General features: G+C 37.3%; 1 protein-coding gene across 2 annotated transcripts; it reads right to left on the bottom strand.

Annotated features, from left to right (window-relative positions):
* Positions 1-2,115: 2,115 nt before the first annotated feature.
* On the bottom strand, positions 2,116-14,015 carry bbg (big bang). 2 transcript variants are annotated; one of them, XM_064359230.1, is made up of 10 exons: positions 13,893-14,015; positions 13,467-13,673; positions 11,438-13,148; positions 11,289-11,383; positions 3,801-5,312; positions 3,389-3,750; positions 3,096-3,257; positions 2,918-3,046; positions 2,569-2,863; positions 2,116-2,520 (listed from the first exon to the last, which is right to left on the bottom strand). In XM_064359230.1, the coding sequence occupies exons 3-10, from the start codon at positions 13,126-13,128 to the stop codon at positions 2,369-2,371; spliced, it is 4,398 nt and encodes a 1,465-aa protein (XP_064215300.1). In that variant the 5' UTR covers positions 13,129-13,148; positions 13,467-13,673; positions 13,893-14,015; the 3' UTR covers positions 2,116-2,368. The 2 variants fall into 2 exon arrangements, with proteins under 2 accessions (XP_064215300.1, XP_008199417.2); XM_008201195.3 differs by lacking the exon at positions 13,893-14,015 and having other exon boundaries at positions 2,569-2,712; positions 2,761-2,863.
* Between the last annotated feature and the right edge of the window lie 1,366 nt (positions 14,016-15,381).

Below are 15,381 nucleotides of genomic sequence, written 5' to 3'. Positions count from 1 at the left end.
ACTTTTAAAAAATCAGAAAACTACCATGACGCTCCAAACAACTAACCAACAAATACATATACAGTAACCAGAATACTCTATACTGAAGTAGGCAACTCATGCTGCACTAGTGTTCAAAGTAACATGGCTATAACCCCAGCGAACACAAAAACAAACCGAAAATAAATCAATTTTTTTTCAAAAAAATATTTACATAAACGATTTTTTTGTCGGTTGCCGATAAAATTTAATATAATTATCGGATTCTGTCAGTTAGGACTTGACCTAACCTGACCTGACCTGACCTGACTTGACATCTGGTAGGTATGGCATAACCCTATGATTCGATTCTCAAACTGACATGAGGGCATTGAATTTTTTTTATTTTGAATCTACAGAATCCGATTAAATCTTGAACAAACCGCGGATGTATGTTATTCCAGCCGTAGATGTCAGCTAAGACATCTAAGTCTAAGACGTCTTAGCTGACATCTACGGCTGTAGTACTTACATTTCCCACATCCTTGGCATGTTAATAGTTTTAACGGTCTAGAATAAAATTTATATTAATTTTTGGTGGGGCTAAAAAAATGGCAAGTCGGTTAGTTTTTAAGTACGATTTATGATTTTATTAGAAAATGTCTCATTTGTTGCCATCGGCTTCTATTTTAGGTAAGCTCAATGCAGAAAAGCGTGAATTTTTCATTAATAGTTTCAAAAGTTTAAGTTTTATTGAAAAAATAATCCCGGTGATAAATATATTATATATATATATATATGACGAACTTTGATTAAAAACCAAAGTCGACCGATGCCAGAGTTCCTTCAGAAAGGTCCCGCAAAAACCTTTAACTTTATGGGTACAGTAATGTTTGGATAATCTAAATTGTTATTATTATTATTATTATTATTATTATTTTTATTATTATTATTACCTACTCTCTAGTTGTATCCATTGCGCGAAACTCTAGAAATTATACCAACTGCACATTTTCGAACTTTGTTTCGTTTTTATAAATGTTGAAATGTTAATTAAAGAATGCAAGAACTTTAGCTGCTTTGTCGGCTCTTTTGTTTGTTGTAACTCCCATAAGTTATAAAAAACCTAACTGAATAAAATTTATTAAATAAACAAATCATTTGGGCAACTAAGAACCGCTTCCTTCATTAAGTTTACTTTATTTCATAAAATGGTGCTAGGAGGTAATAAAAACCGGCAAATCCTAGACCGCAAAAAAGGGCAACCAATGCAATTGTAGGAAACACAGATAGTTAATATGACTTCTGTCTCAACTAAACAAATCGCATTTAAGGTGGGCGGGGCCAGTGACCGGTTTATAAATAAAAAAGGGTTTTCCTATTTGCTTGAATAGAAACCAGAACTCGATCGAAAATGAGGCACAAAAACAATTACATAAACATCAGCCGGTGTTAGGTCGCGTATCTCACAATTTGCACGCGTAAAGAAAGCGCTCCTAACGTCTCAATTTCTCAACAAATAAAAATAATCACGGCTCCTATTGAGATTTTAATGCAGTTTTAAGTTATGCAGTAAAAACATTGACTATCGTACGCGTTTCCCATTTTACGACAGTTTAACTTTCTGCATCAATTATACTATTTTTGATTAATTAATTTTTAATGAATATAAAGTTATATAAAATTATTTTCTCCTTTTTTGAGTTATTTAAGCAATCAGCGATAAAAATCTTTTAATTTAAAACAGAAAAGACAATGAGACAGTTTGCTACGTGTATCACAAGAGGGAGCAGGCGGGTTCAGCGGTCTTGAACATGTACTAGGCATTTGAATAAGTCTCAGTCGTACTCCTGCTGCTTACACACAAAAAAAATGGAAATTGAACACCTCTAATTAAATTGTTATCATTTAATCATTAAGTAAATTAACAAATAATTACACAGTTTATCTTTTAACATATATTTAAACAACTCTCAATATTTCGTAAAAGGTGAATTGATCGTTTGGCAGAATTCCTAGAATCTGGTGATGTGTACGGAAATCAATATTTTTTATCTATAGGCGCCGACGTGCGAACGCTGATCATTCCGTATGCGCGAAAGGTATTTGAATGCAAAACGTTTTTTCAAAAAGGAAGGGTGCAAATCAAAAGCTGAGTATAATATATCAATAATTTATTCATATAAAAATATATTAATGAACAATCTATACACTGTACTAGATATTTTAGGTAATGTTATCATACAAATAAGCTATGTAATAAAATATATAAATGATTTAACTGTGGGCACATAACCATGACTGACACAAGGAAATAATTTAACAACGAATAAGTACGTACAAGAACATTACAAACAGTCTGGCAAGACAATACTTAAAAAAGTACAAATAAATAAAAATAGTCAAAAAATTATCGATGAATGTGAATACTGACATTCCCATCAGGTAGCTTCTTCATTAGGGACCATGTTTCAATCCTTGACAAATTTGTTAAGCTAATATCATTAATAGCCAACAGTTCGTCGCCAACGCACAATTCTCCGTTTTTCTCGGCAAGTCCACCTAAGCCGGTAAAATAAAAAACATTGTACTGAAAAAATCACAACAAACCTTGGAATATTTTTTTGACGCGCAAGGGCAAGTCTCCCATTGGCGAATCCTTGCCCCCTTCTATGCTGAACCCTAACCCAGCCCCATTTTTCGTAAACTTAATCACATGCGTTACATTTTTCGCCGGGGAAGCGGGCCCAGGAGCTGAAATTTCACACAATAAAAAAATTGATTTCGTGAAAATCTTATTACATTTCGGTTCGGATGGTTCATAAATGAAGGATTTTCGCTGCGGTGAAGGCAACGTCTCTTCTTTACCATCTTCCACAATTAGAATAAATTTGGATACCGGTTCCTGAAATTATATCACGGTTTAGTTCCTCGTAACCAAATGAGAAACTTGATTTACTTTTAACAGTTCAACAGATTCCGCGTGTGTGAGATTGGTCGTTTCTTTTCCGTTAATGGATACGATTTTATCGCCTTTTTTCAACTGGCCGTCGTTATACGCTACACTACCGTAACGGATTTTGTGCACCTAAAAAACGAGATGAAAAATTCCAAAAATACGCGAATGGACGAATTACGGTTATTTCTTTTGTCTCGTAATCCGTCCCTCCGGCCAGAGTTATCCCAATGCTCCCCCCGACAAATTCCGGGCACAGAACCACCTTTCTCCTATTACCGCCAACAGGAGTGTCTTTTTGCTTTTGCTCGGCTGCATCTTTCACGAGCGGTTTTGTTGCAGGCTGGAAACACAAACACGACTCTCAAATTAAATTAAAACACTCGGTTTGTTTAAAAAGCGGGGTCAAAATTCCTAAAGCTGGGCGTGTAGGGCTAATATGTTTAACAGTGAAGCGATAACTATTGTACAAACCTTTGGTGTTTCCAACTTAGCGACTTCGCCATTACTTCTAGGTTTTTTCTCAAGGAGAGTTTCAGGTTTCAGTTTAGCTTCCGACTTAGCAGGTCGGGATTTCGGCTCCTTGCTGAGCGCCATGGGGATGTTTTGGGGAAGAGGCGGGGGTGCGTTGCCGAATTTTTCGAAACTTTTCCGCAAGTCGGTGACACTCATCGACTTGTTGTTGTTTTTCAGCCAACTGCTCGGCTTTGTGATGCTTTTTGGAGGGATTTTGGTTTCGCGTAACTGCGTCGTAAAGTTTTTCAAAGAGCCGGCTACCGGTTTTAGCGTGATTAAATTATTTTTTTCGGGGACTCTATTGGGCGATGGAGCTATTTCTGTAATATGTGTTGTGAAAAAAAAGGTAAAAGGCATCTCCAGTACGTACCACTTTTTATTCCGCTATCTCCGTTCAGTAGAGGCTTGGAAATGGGAGCAGATTCCTCGCGACTTATGCTTCGTTTTTCCTTTATCATGTTACGAGTCTCCGCCGATTGGTCTTGTTTACAGATCGCTAGTTGATTTACTGGATTTACGGGAGTCTCGGGCTCAACTGTAATAGCGTTTGCGGAAGAATCCTCATCCTCGTATTTTCTCTGAATCACTGGTGAGCCAACTTTGAGGTCTCTGCCACTGCGGCATTTCGCCGATGCCAGGATGTTTTTGCGATTGATGGCTTCCACACTAGCGGCTTTTAAGAGACGGCACTGCAGATTGTTGTATTTGTCGACGTCCTGAATGGTTTCGGGTTTTGTCCGAGTCGGTGAATCGTAGTCTAACATTTCGCAGGATCGTGTGGGTGAGGGTGGTGGCGAGCACCTCGAAATGTAACTGGACTGACTCGAACTCACTGCTGAATCATTGTCACTTTCATCCTCGGATTTTCCAATATCCTTATGTAATTTAGTGACATAGTTGAAAGTTTCTTTGTACGTTCTGTTGGGTTCTTGTTTGCTGCATTTGACTTTGTTTAACGAATTCGTGACGTAATCGAAGCTGCAGTCCGATCTTGTCGGCGAGGTAATGCTTTCTAACGATTTAGGGGAATCCGACAGGTTGTCAAGTCGAAGTTCGTCACTCTTATGCTTTAATGTGGCACTTTTACAATCAGGCACAGTTTTGGCTGGCGATTTTATGGCAGTTTCTGTTTCTTCGGGCTTCTGAGTTTTTGTTTGTGAATAGACTTGGAGACTTTTCCTCTTGAAAGCGGGCGAATACTTGGGGAAGGTGGAAGTGTTGGAAGTCCAAGGGGGCGAGGTTAGTGGTAATGCAATCGGTTCGATTTCGTTCGCATGGCCTTGGGTTGTTTCACTGGTTTGAAGCTTTGTGTCTAGGACGAACGTTGGAGTAGTGTGACTTATTATTTCCGGGATGTTAACCGCAGGAGTTGGTTCATTTTCAGATACGTGTTCAGGTATCACAAGTCCTTTCAGTTTAGAATAACCTTTTCTTCTTTGTTCGGCGAGGAGACTCCAGCGATCGTTCTTTTGTTTTGATATGCTCGACATATCAATTAAGCTTTGCGATCTCGTATGGAGAGTTGGCTCTAAACTGGACTTTCGTAAACTTACTTCATCACCGCTGTCGAACGAATTCGACTTAAAAGAACTAAGATCACTGTTCGAGACACTGTTTATCTTTGAAAGAGAAGACTTATTCTGTATGGGCACGTTGGAAAAATCATTAAAGGAACTTCTGTTTTGACTCCAATTTACACTTTCTGTTGACTTGCAAGTCACACTTTTTTCGCTTAGCTCTTGGCTGTATAGATCTTTGTAATTTTCGCGAACGAACTTATCATCGGTTTGTTCACTAGTGACTTCGACGTAGTCGGGAAACTCATGTCCATCAGGTGGCTGCCGTGAATCACTTGGAAGAGTTTCCATTTTGCCATTGATACCTAAAAATAAATATTTCAAATCGACATGTCTTGCATGACAGCGAAATTTGTTGCACAATTATTACATCCCACATGACTAATTTTAATAAATAGGATGTATTTTTAAAAGCTGATTTATCGATAAAGCGCGATAAAAATGCTTCAGATGTGATCGAGGCGAAATGGGGAAGTTGTCAATTTTTTCGACAGTTTATGGCAATACCAGCGTTACAGTTCCACGGTGAAACCCCCGCACGCTGTCTGCGACCATGAAATTTTTTCACCACCACAAGTATCTCGTTTCATTCCATAACACATTCAATAACTAATATTAAATTCAATTACAAATGAGAGATTTTCTGATCTAGTTATAGATAAGGAATTTGACAATTACATTTCAAACTTGGTCACTACCCACAAAAACTTGTATGCTGGGGAAAGTGAATATTTTACTAGACTTATTATGTCACAAAAATAACATGTAGGTGCCATACTGGTATGCAGAAAGTGATTTTATTCCGCAAAATGATTTTGAAAATGTCGACGGCTCTCGAGCGTGGATGCAAACAAAGAAATCATTCTTCTTCCACAAACGCAACAAAAATGTGTATTTTGTTGGGGTTTTTGTTTGGTTCTGATAAATTCTTCTAAATCAAAGAACTGAAGCTGGTCGTAATGAGATTCAAATTATTGTCAAAAGATGAATTAAAGATGAGGCAAAACGGGGGAGGAATGCTTACCAACAATTGATTAATCCACGAAAAGGCACTACGTGTTTTGAAACTAAGTTTATAACTTAAAAATGTTTCTGTAGCAATCGCGTTGGGCGTGTAGATTGCTCGCCATACAAACCGACACTAACGAAATGGCAAACTAAAGTCGCGCTGAGCGTAGATCCGCGAATTACTCTGGCCAGAATCTTTTCCGATAATAAAAAAGAATTGTTTGCATCTTATTTATTACCGGTAATAAAAATTGGTTTATCAGTGGCGCGTTTCAATAACTCGAGATGTAACCTTGCGGATGGAGATACGACTAAAAAAATATTAATGTTTTAATTACTCGAGAATGATGCAGTAATAAACTCGGCGGAGCTAAATAAAATCGATTTAATAATCGATAATAATCTAAAAATCATGTTAAATAGTCGATTATAAGTGGCATCACCAAGAGGTAACCAAGAGCGGGAGGAGGGAATTGGCAAACCATCAGGTCAGTGGACGTGAAGTCAAGGGCAGCTGGCTGGCTATGGTATGGATTGCGGGTTGTCGATCACATTGTAACTGCAATCTTACTTTTATGTAAATATTTTGCTGCGAGTGCGACACATGGCGGAAAAAATCATTCAGTTCCCACTGCCAGGCCGAGCCACCCTTATTCAAAAAGCAACGTCGTGGACGGAATAAATTCCAAGCCTCTGCTTGAAAAACTCGATGCGTACACATAAAAATGCATATAGGTCCAACGGATTAGTATTGGCGATAAATTGCTGGAAATACTGTTATAAGGCAAAACATGTCGGAAACCGGTCAACTAAAATACTTGGTACGCCTCGTCCCCCGAATGTTTCGTCTTTAATCAGCCAATTTAACACCACGGACTCATTTCACTTCGGTTTACGAGCCTCGCCAAAAACACCAATTAATTAAACCATTCTCATTATGCTCTATTCGAGAAATTGGCTCGCCGAAAAACCCCAGGTTACACTTTGCTCCGTTTAATAAATTACGCGCGGTGAGTGGCATTTGAAAAATTTCATCAACCGGTGATGAACTCCGATGAGAAGACAATACCAAATGGTTGGGAAGAGTGAAACGGAGCATAGATTTGATATAGCAATTTTTTAAACATTGTCCGGCGGATTGGCGATAACATCGTGGCCAAGCAGCAGTGTGAAATCGAGCTTTGCCTTCTTGGAGAACGTGAAACAATGAGGAGATATAGCACGGAAAATAAGCAGATGTGTGGATTTCATATCAATTTTGTTTCGATGGCATTGACATTTCCAGCGAACCCACACATGGACAACCACATTAATATTTTTCTACCGAGGAGAATACCACTTTTCACACAATTTTTTTATTTATTGTCATGTTTCCTAAAGTGGTTTTATTGCTAACTCAAGGTAAACATTAGTCACTACATTGATTATTAGAAAAGTCAACAATCAAACATCACCAATGTAACAGAGCATAATCGCCTAAAACAAAAATGTTTTATCTCTGACGACAAGATTGCCAGGCTTACTAATCCCATGAAAACAGTCACAGTACGTGACATTGATCGAAAAACGCACTGCAGAAGCTATTTTAATTGAAAATATCTTTATCTTTATTCAAATTTTGTTGACGAAATCGCTAAAGCCAGTTTCGGAGCTGGGACGATTTCCACATTTTCGGCTTGCAGCTTCTGAACAAACCGGTTGCTGATGCTGATTTAAATTTTATTCAAAAATATTGTATTGAAAAAATTTTCCTACAGCCATTCCATATGCCTCGGAAATTCTTGTCAACGTTAATAATCACGATAAGATTTTTAATTAGAACTGGAAGTCATTTATGGGTTAACGCCTCCGCACCTATAGCTGTACTAAACTTTATAACTAAAATTTTAAATTTATTTTAGTGGGTGGCACATAATTATAGCATTATATTCGAAAGAAAGTTGTTTATCATTCTCGACATTACAAGATGCATATCACTCTTTAATTTTATATTTTTATTACACAAAAAATTAATTTGAATTTATTCAACTCGAACACATTAATTCACACACATAACAATTAAGTAAAGTGTTTTTGACCTTTTGCTCGGTAAAAATATTTTTAAGAGCCTACCACTAGGTGACCAACCGTCCTGATTTAGCTAAATTTAAAGTTTTCTAGAAGAAAGCACATTCATGACCACATTAAAATATAAATATAATATAAAAATTATTTTATACTTGTATTGTTTCCTAGATGATATTCTTATTAAGCATTACATCCAGATTTTATTTTTTTTTAATCCGATTGTTTTCATTATTTTTAAAAATAGTTTATTCTTTAAATGAATCATTGTATTATTATTATTAACATCTTGATAAAATCGTATCGCTTATCTTGTGATCAAATTGGGATTTTTAGCTTTGAGTAATTTTCAGTCGTGCAAGAAATAAAGTGTAAATGGTTGTTCATTTTGTTGCATGTATTACCATTTTACGTCTCTATACATTTGCATAAGGCAATTATCAATTAGAAATATTTCTGGTTTGAAGCACAATAAAATGCCACCATCTGTTGGTAATAAAATTTAATGCAGAAAATTATGCAAAACGTACGTGTCCATATTGTATAATTTTTTAAAATAAACATTTGTAATGCTAAATCATCACTGATCAGAGTTTTTAACAATAGTAGGATAAAATGGGATCTTGGTGTTTAATTGATGTCACGATTATTTAATGATTAATGATGATTGATGACAAGTTTATGATTTATAAATGTGTATTTTTCCTTTTTGTCATTGGAAAAAATAATAAAGCCGTATTAGTAAACTAGGAAGAAAATTAATTAATAGAATAAAGTGAACCGTAGCTGTAAACTTCCTGATTTGATTTACAAAAGCGTAGGATTATTTGTGCAAAGCGAGCGACATGTTTGTCTAAATCATGATTTAATTAATTTTGTAAGCATCTATTATCGAAGCAAATGCCAGGAAAAAGACGTGATAAATCTCGTTAACAAGGATATTTTAATATGTTATATTTAGATCTCGGCCTCCCGTTAAGTGGTGACATGTTTTATTGTCAATTAGAAATAATCTGAATAAAGTTTAAAAATTAAATCGGAATTCATCGTGTGATTAATTCTGTAAATAAATGATCCAACTGCTATTCAATCTTCGCTGCTAACAATTATTTATAGTAGTTTAATAGATTAAATTGCAACGTATATAACATATGTTACATTTTAATTAAACCACTTCTCTGAAAAAACACACATAGTGGTTTTCCATAGCAAATAAGGCAGAAGTAAATTAATTATGACATCCTTTTCCCTAAAAAATCTAACGGCTAGTACTAGTTGAAGCTGAAATTTTTCCAAGAAAGTTAAGTTTCCTGCCTTTTATTCTTGGGCATTATCATTACCGACAATAAATGAATCTGATACGTTTAAAACGGTAGTTTGCTAATCCAGTTACTAAGTTTAATTAACAAGTTTTTGTTTGAATAAATGACAAATTCGCATCGGCTTTCTACTCGAACTGTTCATCAATTATGACTGCGGTTGCTGGAGTCACCAAACGTAACCCACAAACTCGATTTTTTCCTGTATCCGGCTAGGAGTAATTTTACTAAGACAAAAGGCATTTCAGGCTCGAAACAATTAGTAGATCAGTCATTACTCCCTACCCTCTAAAAAAGGAACGGTGCAAAATAATAAACAAACACTTGGATTACTTTATTTGTTGTAACCGTTCAAATATTATCATTTATTATAGCAATAAGAGGAGTGATAACAAATTTAAAATGCACACATCTCATTAAAATGTGGATAAGATTTAACCTTTAAATTTTTGACCTATCGCAAAAATGCAACAAATTTAAGCTTGAAAACAAGTCAGATGTTTACAAATTAGTAAATTATAAAGTGTGTTAAGTGCGAATGCCGGCTTGATGGAGGCTACTCGCACAGCAGACCTGTATTACTGGTTGCGCTCCGACTGCTTAAAAAGTTCATTTTGCAAAAATGAATCATAAAGTATAGCAAGTACACCTCTCCTTATATGCACATATATTGCAAAGCACTGTGCCTTGCTTTGCAGCAACATAAAGGACAGTCATTCTTATTTCGCAACCTTGACATGGAAATTACGAACCTGTTCAAATATGTACACCACTTTCAAGAGTCGGTTTTTTAATAAAATGTCAGAGGCAAATTTTGACTAAAAATGTGTGCAGTGAAAGCAATTTCCGCTGGACGAGTAATTAACGTGAGCGGAAGGAGGCAGGGTTAGATTTCAATCGAATTCAGCGTTAAAAAATTGTATAAAGCGCAACAATTACGTATGCGATTGGGGCCGGACTTGGGAAAATCTCCCAACAATGCTGAAATTACCTGCATGCAAACCACACCACTTTCACACATATACGAATTTTCGAGCTTTAGATTACCGGCTGGTGATCGAATTTATTTGTTTATTGATATAGATAACGATTATTTCTCTTCCTGGAGCAGTTAATGCATTCATCGTGACGTAGAAACATTTTGACGGGTTCCTCCTCTGCCATTACATATGCAAGGAGTTAAAGACATTACGGTAAATGTGCGCCTAGACAACGGTCGCTTATTGTAATATCGTTCACGTATCCCATACATTAAACATTACATTACTCAAATTCGTTTATGTAATACAATGTATTATTGCAACGTTCCGTGGAATTTTAATTCGGGGTTGGTTGTGTTTGCTCGCAATGATAACTCACTTTCGGTATTTCTACTTTCATGGAAACTATTGCACGTATTTGCGAATGTCATTAAATCCCGGCAAATTTTATCGGCGGCTTCCTTGATGTGTATAAATGCGGTGAAGTAAGTCACTTGTTCAAACCTTCACTGCATAGCATTCAAAGCTAATTTTTACACTACACAATGAAAAATGACAATTTGCGCAAATCCGGGTGTAAATTACGAGGTAATAAAGTTTTCCAGACGAGCGTTCAGCCATTTTTATCTGAACCAGAAATGGACAAGAATTGAGCCTTGAGAACTACACCTTACTTTCGAACACTTGAAAAATATTACCATTGTACTTTACGGTAATTGGGTGCTGAAGGTAAAATGTTGCCCTGGATTCATTTGCATGAGACCCGTGTCAACGAGGCAAAAATAAACACGAATTTGCACCGTAACATAAATTAGATTTTAATGAGCGGTTAAGAAGATTTCCTGTGTTATGCAGCTCGAGATACGGAAGTTTTCTCAAAAATCCGTTGTAATTACATAGTTTAACTTACCCTCGCTTTTTTTCACTTCTGATGTGTTTATTTCCTCGATCGTGTCGTTATCGGCGTTTTCAACTATCACGATGGGCGTTGAGTTAAGCGGCGATCTAAAGTGAAACAGACGCATTTATAATTTTAAACACAATGCGGTGGTTTTATACCTGTTGGTGCCAAAATCCTGCGAATTTTCCTCTTCGACTTCCCCGATCGTCGCCAATTGCGACGATAAGCTCCACTTTGAGCTATAAACATCAATCTCGTTGTTATAGCCGTCAAAATTGCCGTCAATTTCGTCGTCCCCATAGAACTCGTTTTTCAAATAATCAGTGTCTCTCCTTTCGTTTTCCAAAAAAATGTTAATAATCTCGACCGGGTTTTCAAAATGGTCGCGCGTTGTCGATTTAGGGACGAAGTCAACTAACCGCGGCAAGTTCGATATGTTCATGTTCTCGTCATGAATATTTTGCACATCTTTGCATCCATTCGTTTTATTAGCATTGATTAAGTCCCGCGACCGCGGAGGTACAGGTGGCTTTTTAAACACTTTGTCCTCAATCGCAGAATTTTTTGTCGAAGTTTTCTCACCATTTAAATAATTATTTTCCACGTGTTTACTATTCATAGATTTTTTTTCTGCCGACTCACACACATTAATTTCATTCGATTTCGTCTCGATGATTCTCATGTCCTCGTTTCCGTAACTCAGGGGGGCATCTTGAAAGCATGACGGAGGCTGGAGCGGCAGTCCGTCTTCGTTGATGTTTCCTGATTTTTCCTCGGCTTTTTCTTTTTCAATCAGCTCGGGAGTTTTGCTTGCCACACTTTTAATGCTCTTGTTTAACGGTGCTATGAAGTCCTCCTCCTCGTACGAGTTGAAGAGGTTCGTAAAATCGATTTGTTTTTGAACTGACGTGGGTGTTGATGGTAGACTTCCTGCTAAACTTGATGTTGTTGTTGTCGGGAATGACCCAAATCGATCTACAACGGTAGATATCGAACTTCCTGTGTCATCGGATTCGCTGAGGCTTTGCGTCGATTCTTGCGAAAACAAGTCGACGTAAACCTCGGCATCGGGTGGTCCGAGACTACCGTCCGAAAATCTCCTGTCCCGTCTGGGGATGTCGGGGGAATGTGAAGTCCGCCCGCTGCTCCGTGGCGACTGGAATTTTTTCTTATTTGCGGCTTCCGAATTGATTTGACGCGCTGCCGGAACCGGATTTTCTTGGCTGTTTTGACTATTCTTGTAGAACTTTTTCGGGATTTTTCTCGGAGGTACTGGGGGAGGTGGTGGCGGTGTTCTCTTTTTTTCGGCACTTATGACTTGCGGCAAATCTTCCACTGACCTAGTTTTGAAGTCATTTGATTGTTTACAGTCCGCACTAAAATGTCTCACTAGAAGTTTAATTACAACGTTTGAGTCTTTTAGACACCGCACACAGTCGATTCTTGTCATGGTGTTGACTGGCATGCAGTCGATTTCTAGGACTTCGTCACCTTCGGTTAGTTTGCCCCAGGAGCTCTGGACCCGGGAGGCTGGACTGTCGGGGGCACATGACTGGATGAACAGGCGTTTAACGAACTCGTTTGCCTTAGTTCCGCCTTCGAACTTTAGCCCGAAACCTAGGCGTTCGCCGGGAAGTCTGTAGACTAGGACTTCTTCTACTATGTCTTTAGTAACACATTCTTCGTCATTGTCGCCGATGGTTAAGACAGTGACGTATCCTGAGGTTTTGGTGTCGATTGGCGAAAAAGGGTCACATTTTGCCGTAGTGCGGGTCGAATCAGTTCCTACTGAGACTACAGTGACGAAATTTTCTTTTTCATCTTGGAGGAATTTTGTCGGTGCTTCCATTTTCTTCAACTTGCAAACATCTGAAAAATTATGATGAGTTGACGCACCAAAATAGAAAAATGTGTGGTTGAAATAGTATTTTGTAACCGGTTCCCGTTACAGCCATCTATGCGGTGCCTAAATTATCAAATGGAGTATGAAGCAAGTGGCAAAAATGTAGCCAGTTGGGACTGTTGGTGTTTTGTTGCAATTTAATGAAATGTAGATCAACAAGAGGCAGGAGAGCAGGCCACGAATATTCTAACGGTATAAAATTACAGATGTGTGGAATGGAGGCACTCGAGAGTGAGCACAAGAGTGTTAGCTGGACGACAATATGGGATAATCGAGACCCTTACCCTAGAGACTCTCGAGCACATTTCCCTGGACTTGTTTATGATTGTGATACGGGACACTCGCGCGGAGATTGTAAACAACTGTTTTCACGTTTTCACCTCTCACAGAGTCCCACTTCAAACACCTGACCTCGTGTGGGTCCGCAGGTCTTCGTCTGCATCGACATTCATACCTGAGGGCAGGGGCCATATTAATTACCCAAGCCAAACCTGTAAGAAAAATTTCAAAATAAGGTCTACCGATGTACAGTCGGACCACAACAACACTTCACTTATTTGGTGGCGATTTGCGGACTTGGTGCCGATAATGCTGAAAATTTAGAAAGGCTCGTGAAAGTAGTTCTCATCTCATGACTTCTATTATTGTGTCAATGGGTTTCAGGCATAAAATAGCTGTAATACGCAGATAAATTATAAGAAACTGCATACCATCGAGAGCTATCGGTGTGATTGGGTTAAACGATTGCACGGGGCTTACTCTTTTTAGGTGTTCTGATACCGTTAGATTCACCTGTATATCGAACACATCAACGCAGTTCACAGTAACGCAATTTAGCGTGTTTTCTCATTTTCCTTCCTTTATTTATTCGCGGACAATAGGCTATTTGGTGCTAAAACTACGAAACGTAAACAATTTTATCTATGACGCGCCTTGAAAAATCGCGAAAAATTTCGGTCGCAATCGTTTCATACCACCATATGTCATCAACGAAAGTGTACCCCAATTATTTGAATTATCGTTGACATCCCATATATAAATATTAATAAACTTTCTCTAATAGGACTTTTCAAATACCATAGTTGGCACACTTTGGGGTTGATGTGCTCTATAGTTTTCGATTATTACTGACGCTGCTTTTTTTCAATACTGACTAACGTACTTTCCTACACTTGCTTATTATTAGACATTGTTTTATTGTCGTCACTAAGAGAAACTTTAGCACAATTTAACTAAAAAAATCAAAAATGCGCATAAAAAGGCCGAGTTATGCTTCAATAAACCCCAGTTTCTAGGTAATGAAGATAATCAGGAATTATTTTACCGAAAAAATATCGAGAAATCTTAGCCGCGTATAGAACTGTGCCACAAATTTACTTATTTATATTTTTAAATAAATAAAATAAGTAAGCCGTTACGCCAGTGACGTAATGATCTTTGTTGCAGATTTATTCGAGTAATGAGCAATTATAAACGTTTCTTCACAAGTAATTTCCACATTTTGGTTTATATTAAAATTTCAAAACTGTATTATCTGATGAATATTAAAATAATGGCAAGCGTTTATGTAACACTTCAGAAAAATTGTAATAATTCGTATTACAACTTTCATTCTGTTAAATTTGTGAACACACGAATTTTTACAAAATGCGTTGTCAGTTTTGCCGGAAATTATCCGCGTAATGCGTTATTATTTATTTTGGGTATGGCCATTGTCATGTAATGGCCGCTTCGGTCATTTAAAGCCAGCCTATTCGTAGGAAAGGGTCATAAAAATTAAAATTGCTATGCGCGTAATATCTGGGATTATCCCGCATTTGAACAAAGCTTAACAGTAGGAAGCGTTATTACGAAGAAAATTCTGTGTTTCAGTACATTTCCGTGTTTCCTTTTTACGATCACTGTCATTTTTGATGCTCGCCATTACTTGGCTATATTTGTGTTTAATAAAGCGCAAGGGTTATGTCATACTGAAATTCCGCACATTTTCTTGCCTCATGCGACAGAAGTAAATTTAGAAAACAATCGATAATTTTCTTGCAATATATGGCGGTAATTGTGTTTGGTATGGGATGGGATCTCGTAAATGAAATTTTGTTGTTGCAATAAATTCCACTGGAATAACTGTTCATTACTGTTTTACTTATTCTCGAAAAATTATCACATGAATCGTAAATTTATATAACGGTGGTATTTATA

The sequence above is a fragment of the Tribolium castaneum genome, chromosome 10 (assembly GCF_031307605.1).
Source record: "Tribolium castaneum strain GA2 chromosome 10, icTriCast1.1, whole genome shotgun sequence".
In the NCBI taxonomy this organism is placed as follows: domain Eukaryota; kingdom Metazoa; phylum Arthropoda; class Insecta; order Coleoptera; family Tenebrionidae; genus Tribolium; species Tribolium castaneum.
The sequence above is the reverse complement of the archived record's forward strand: the minus strand, read 5'-3'. Positions and strand labels throughout refer to the sequence as shown.

What these genes read in the sequence shown, in the direction of transcription:
- bbg (XM_064359230.1), bottom strand. Translation starts at nt 13,128, where the DNA reads ATGGAAGCACCGACAAAATTCCTCCAAGATGAAAAAGAAAATTTCGTC. An exon ending in AGATAGCGGAATAAAAAGTG is followed by an intron (nt 3,751 to 3,800) that starts GTACGTACTGGA and finishes CACATATTACAG; the next exon opens with AAATAGCTCCATCGCCCAAT. An exon ending in CTAAGTTGGAAACACCAAAG is followed by an intron (nt 3,258 to 3,388) that starts GTTTGTACAATA and finishes TTGTGTTTCCAG; the next exon opens with CCTGCAACAAAACCGCTCGT.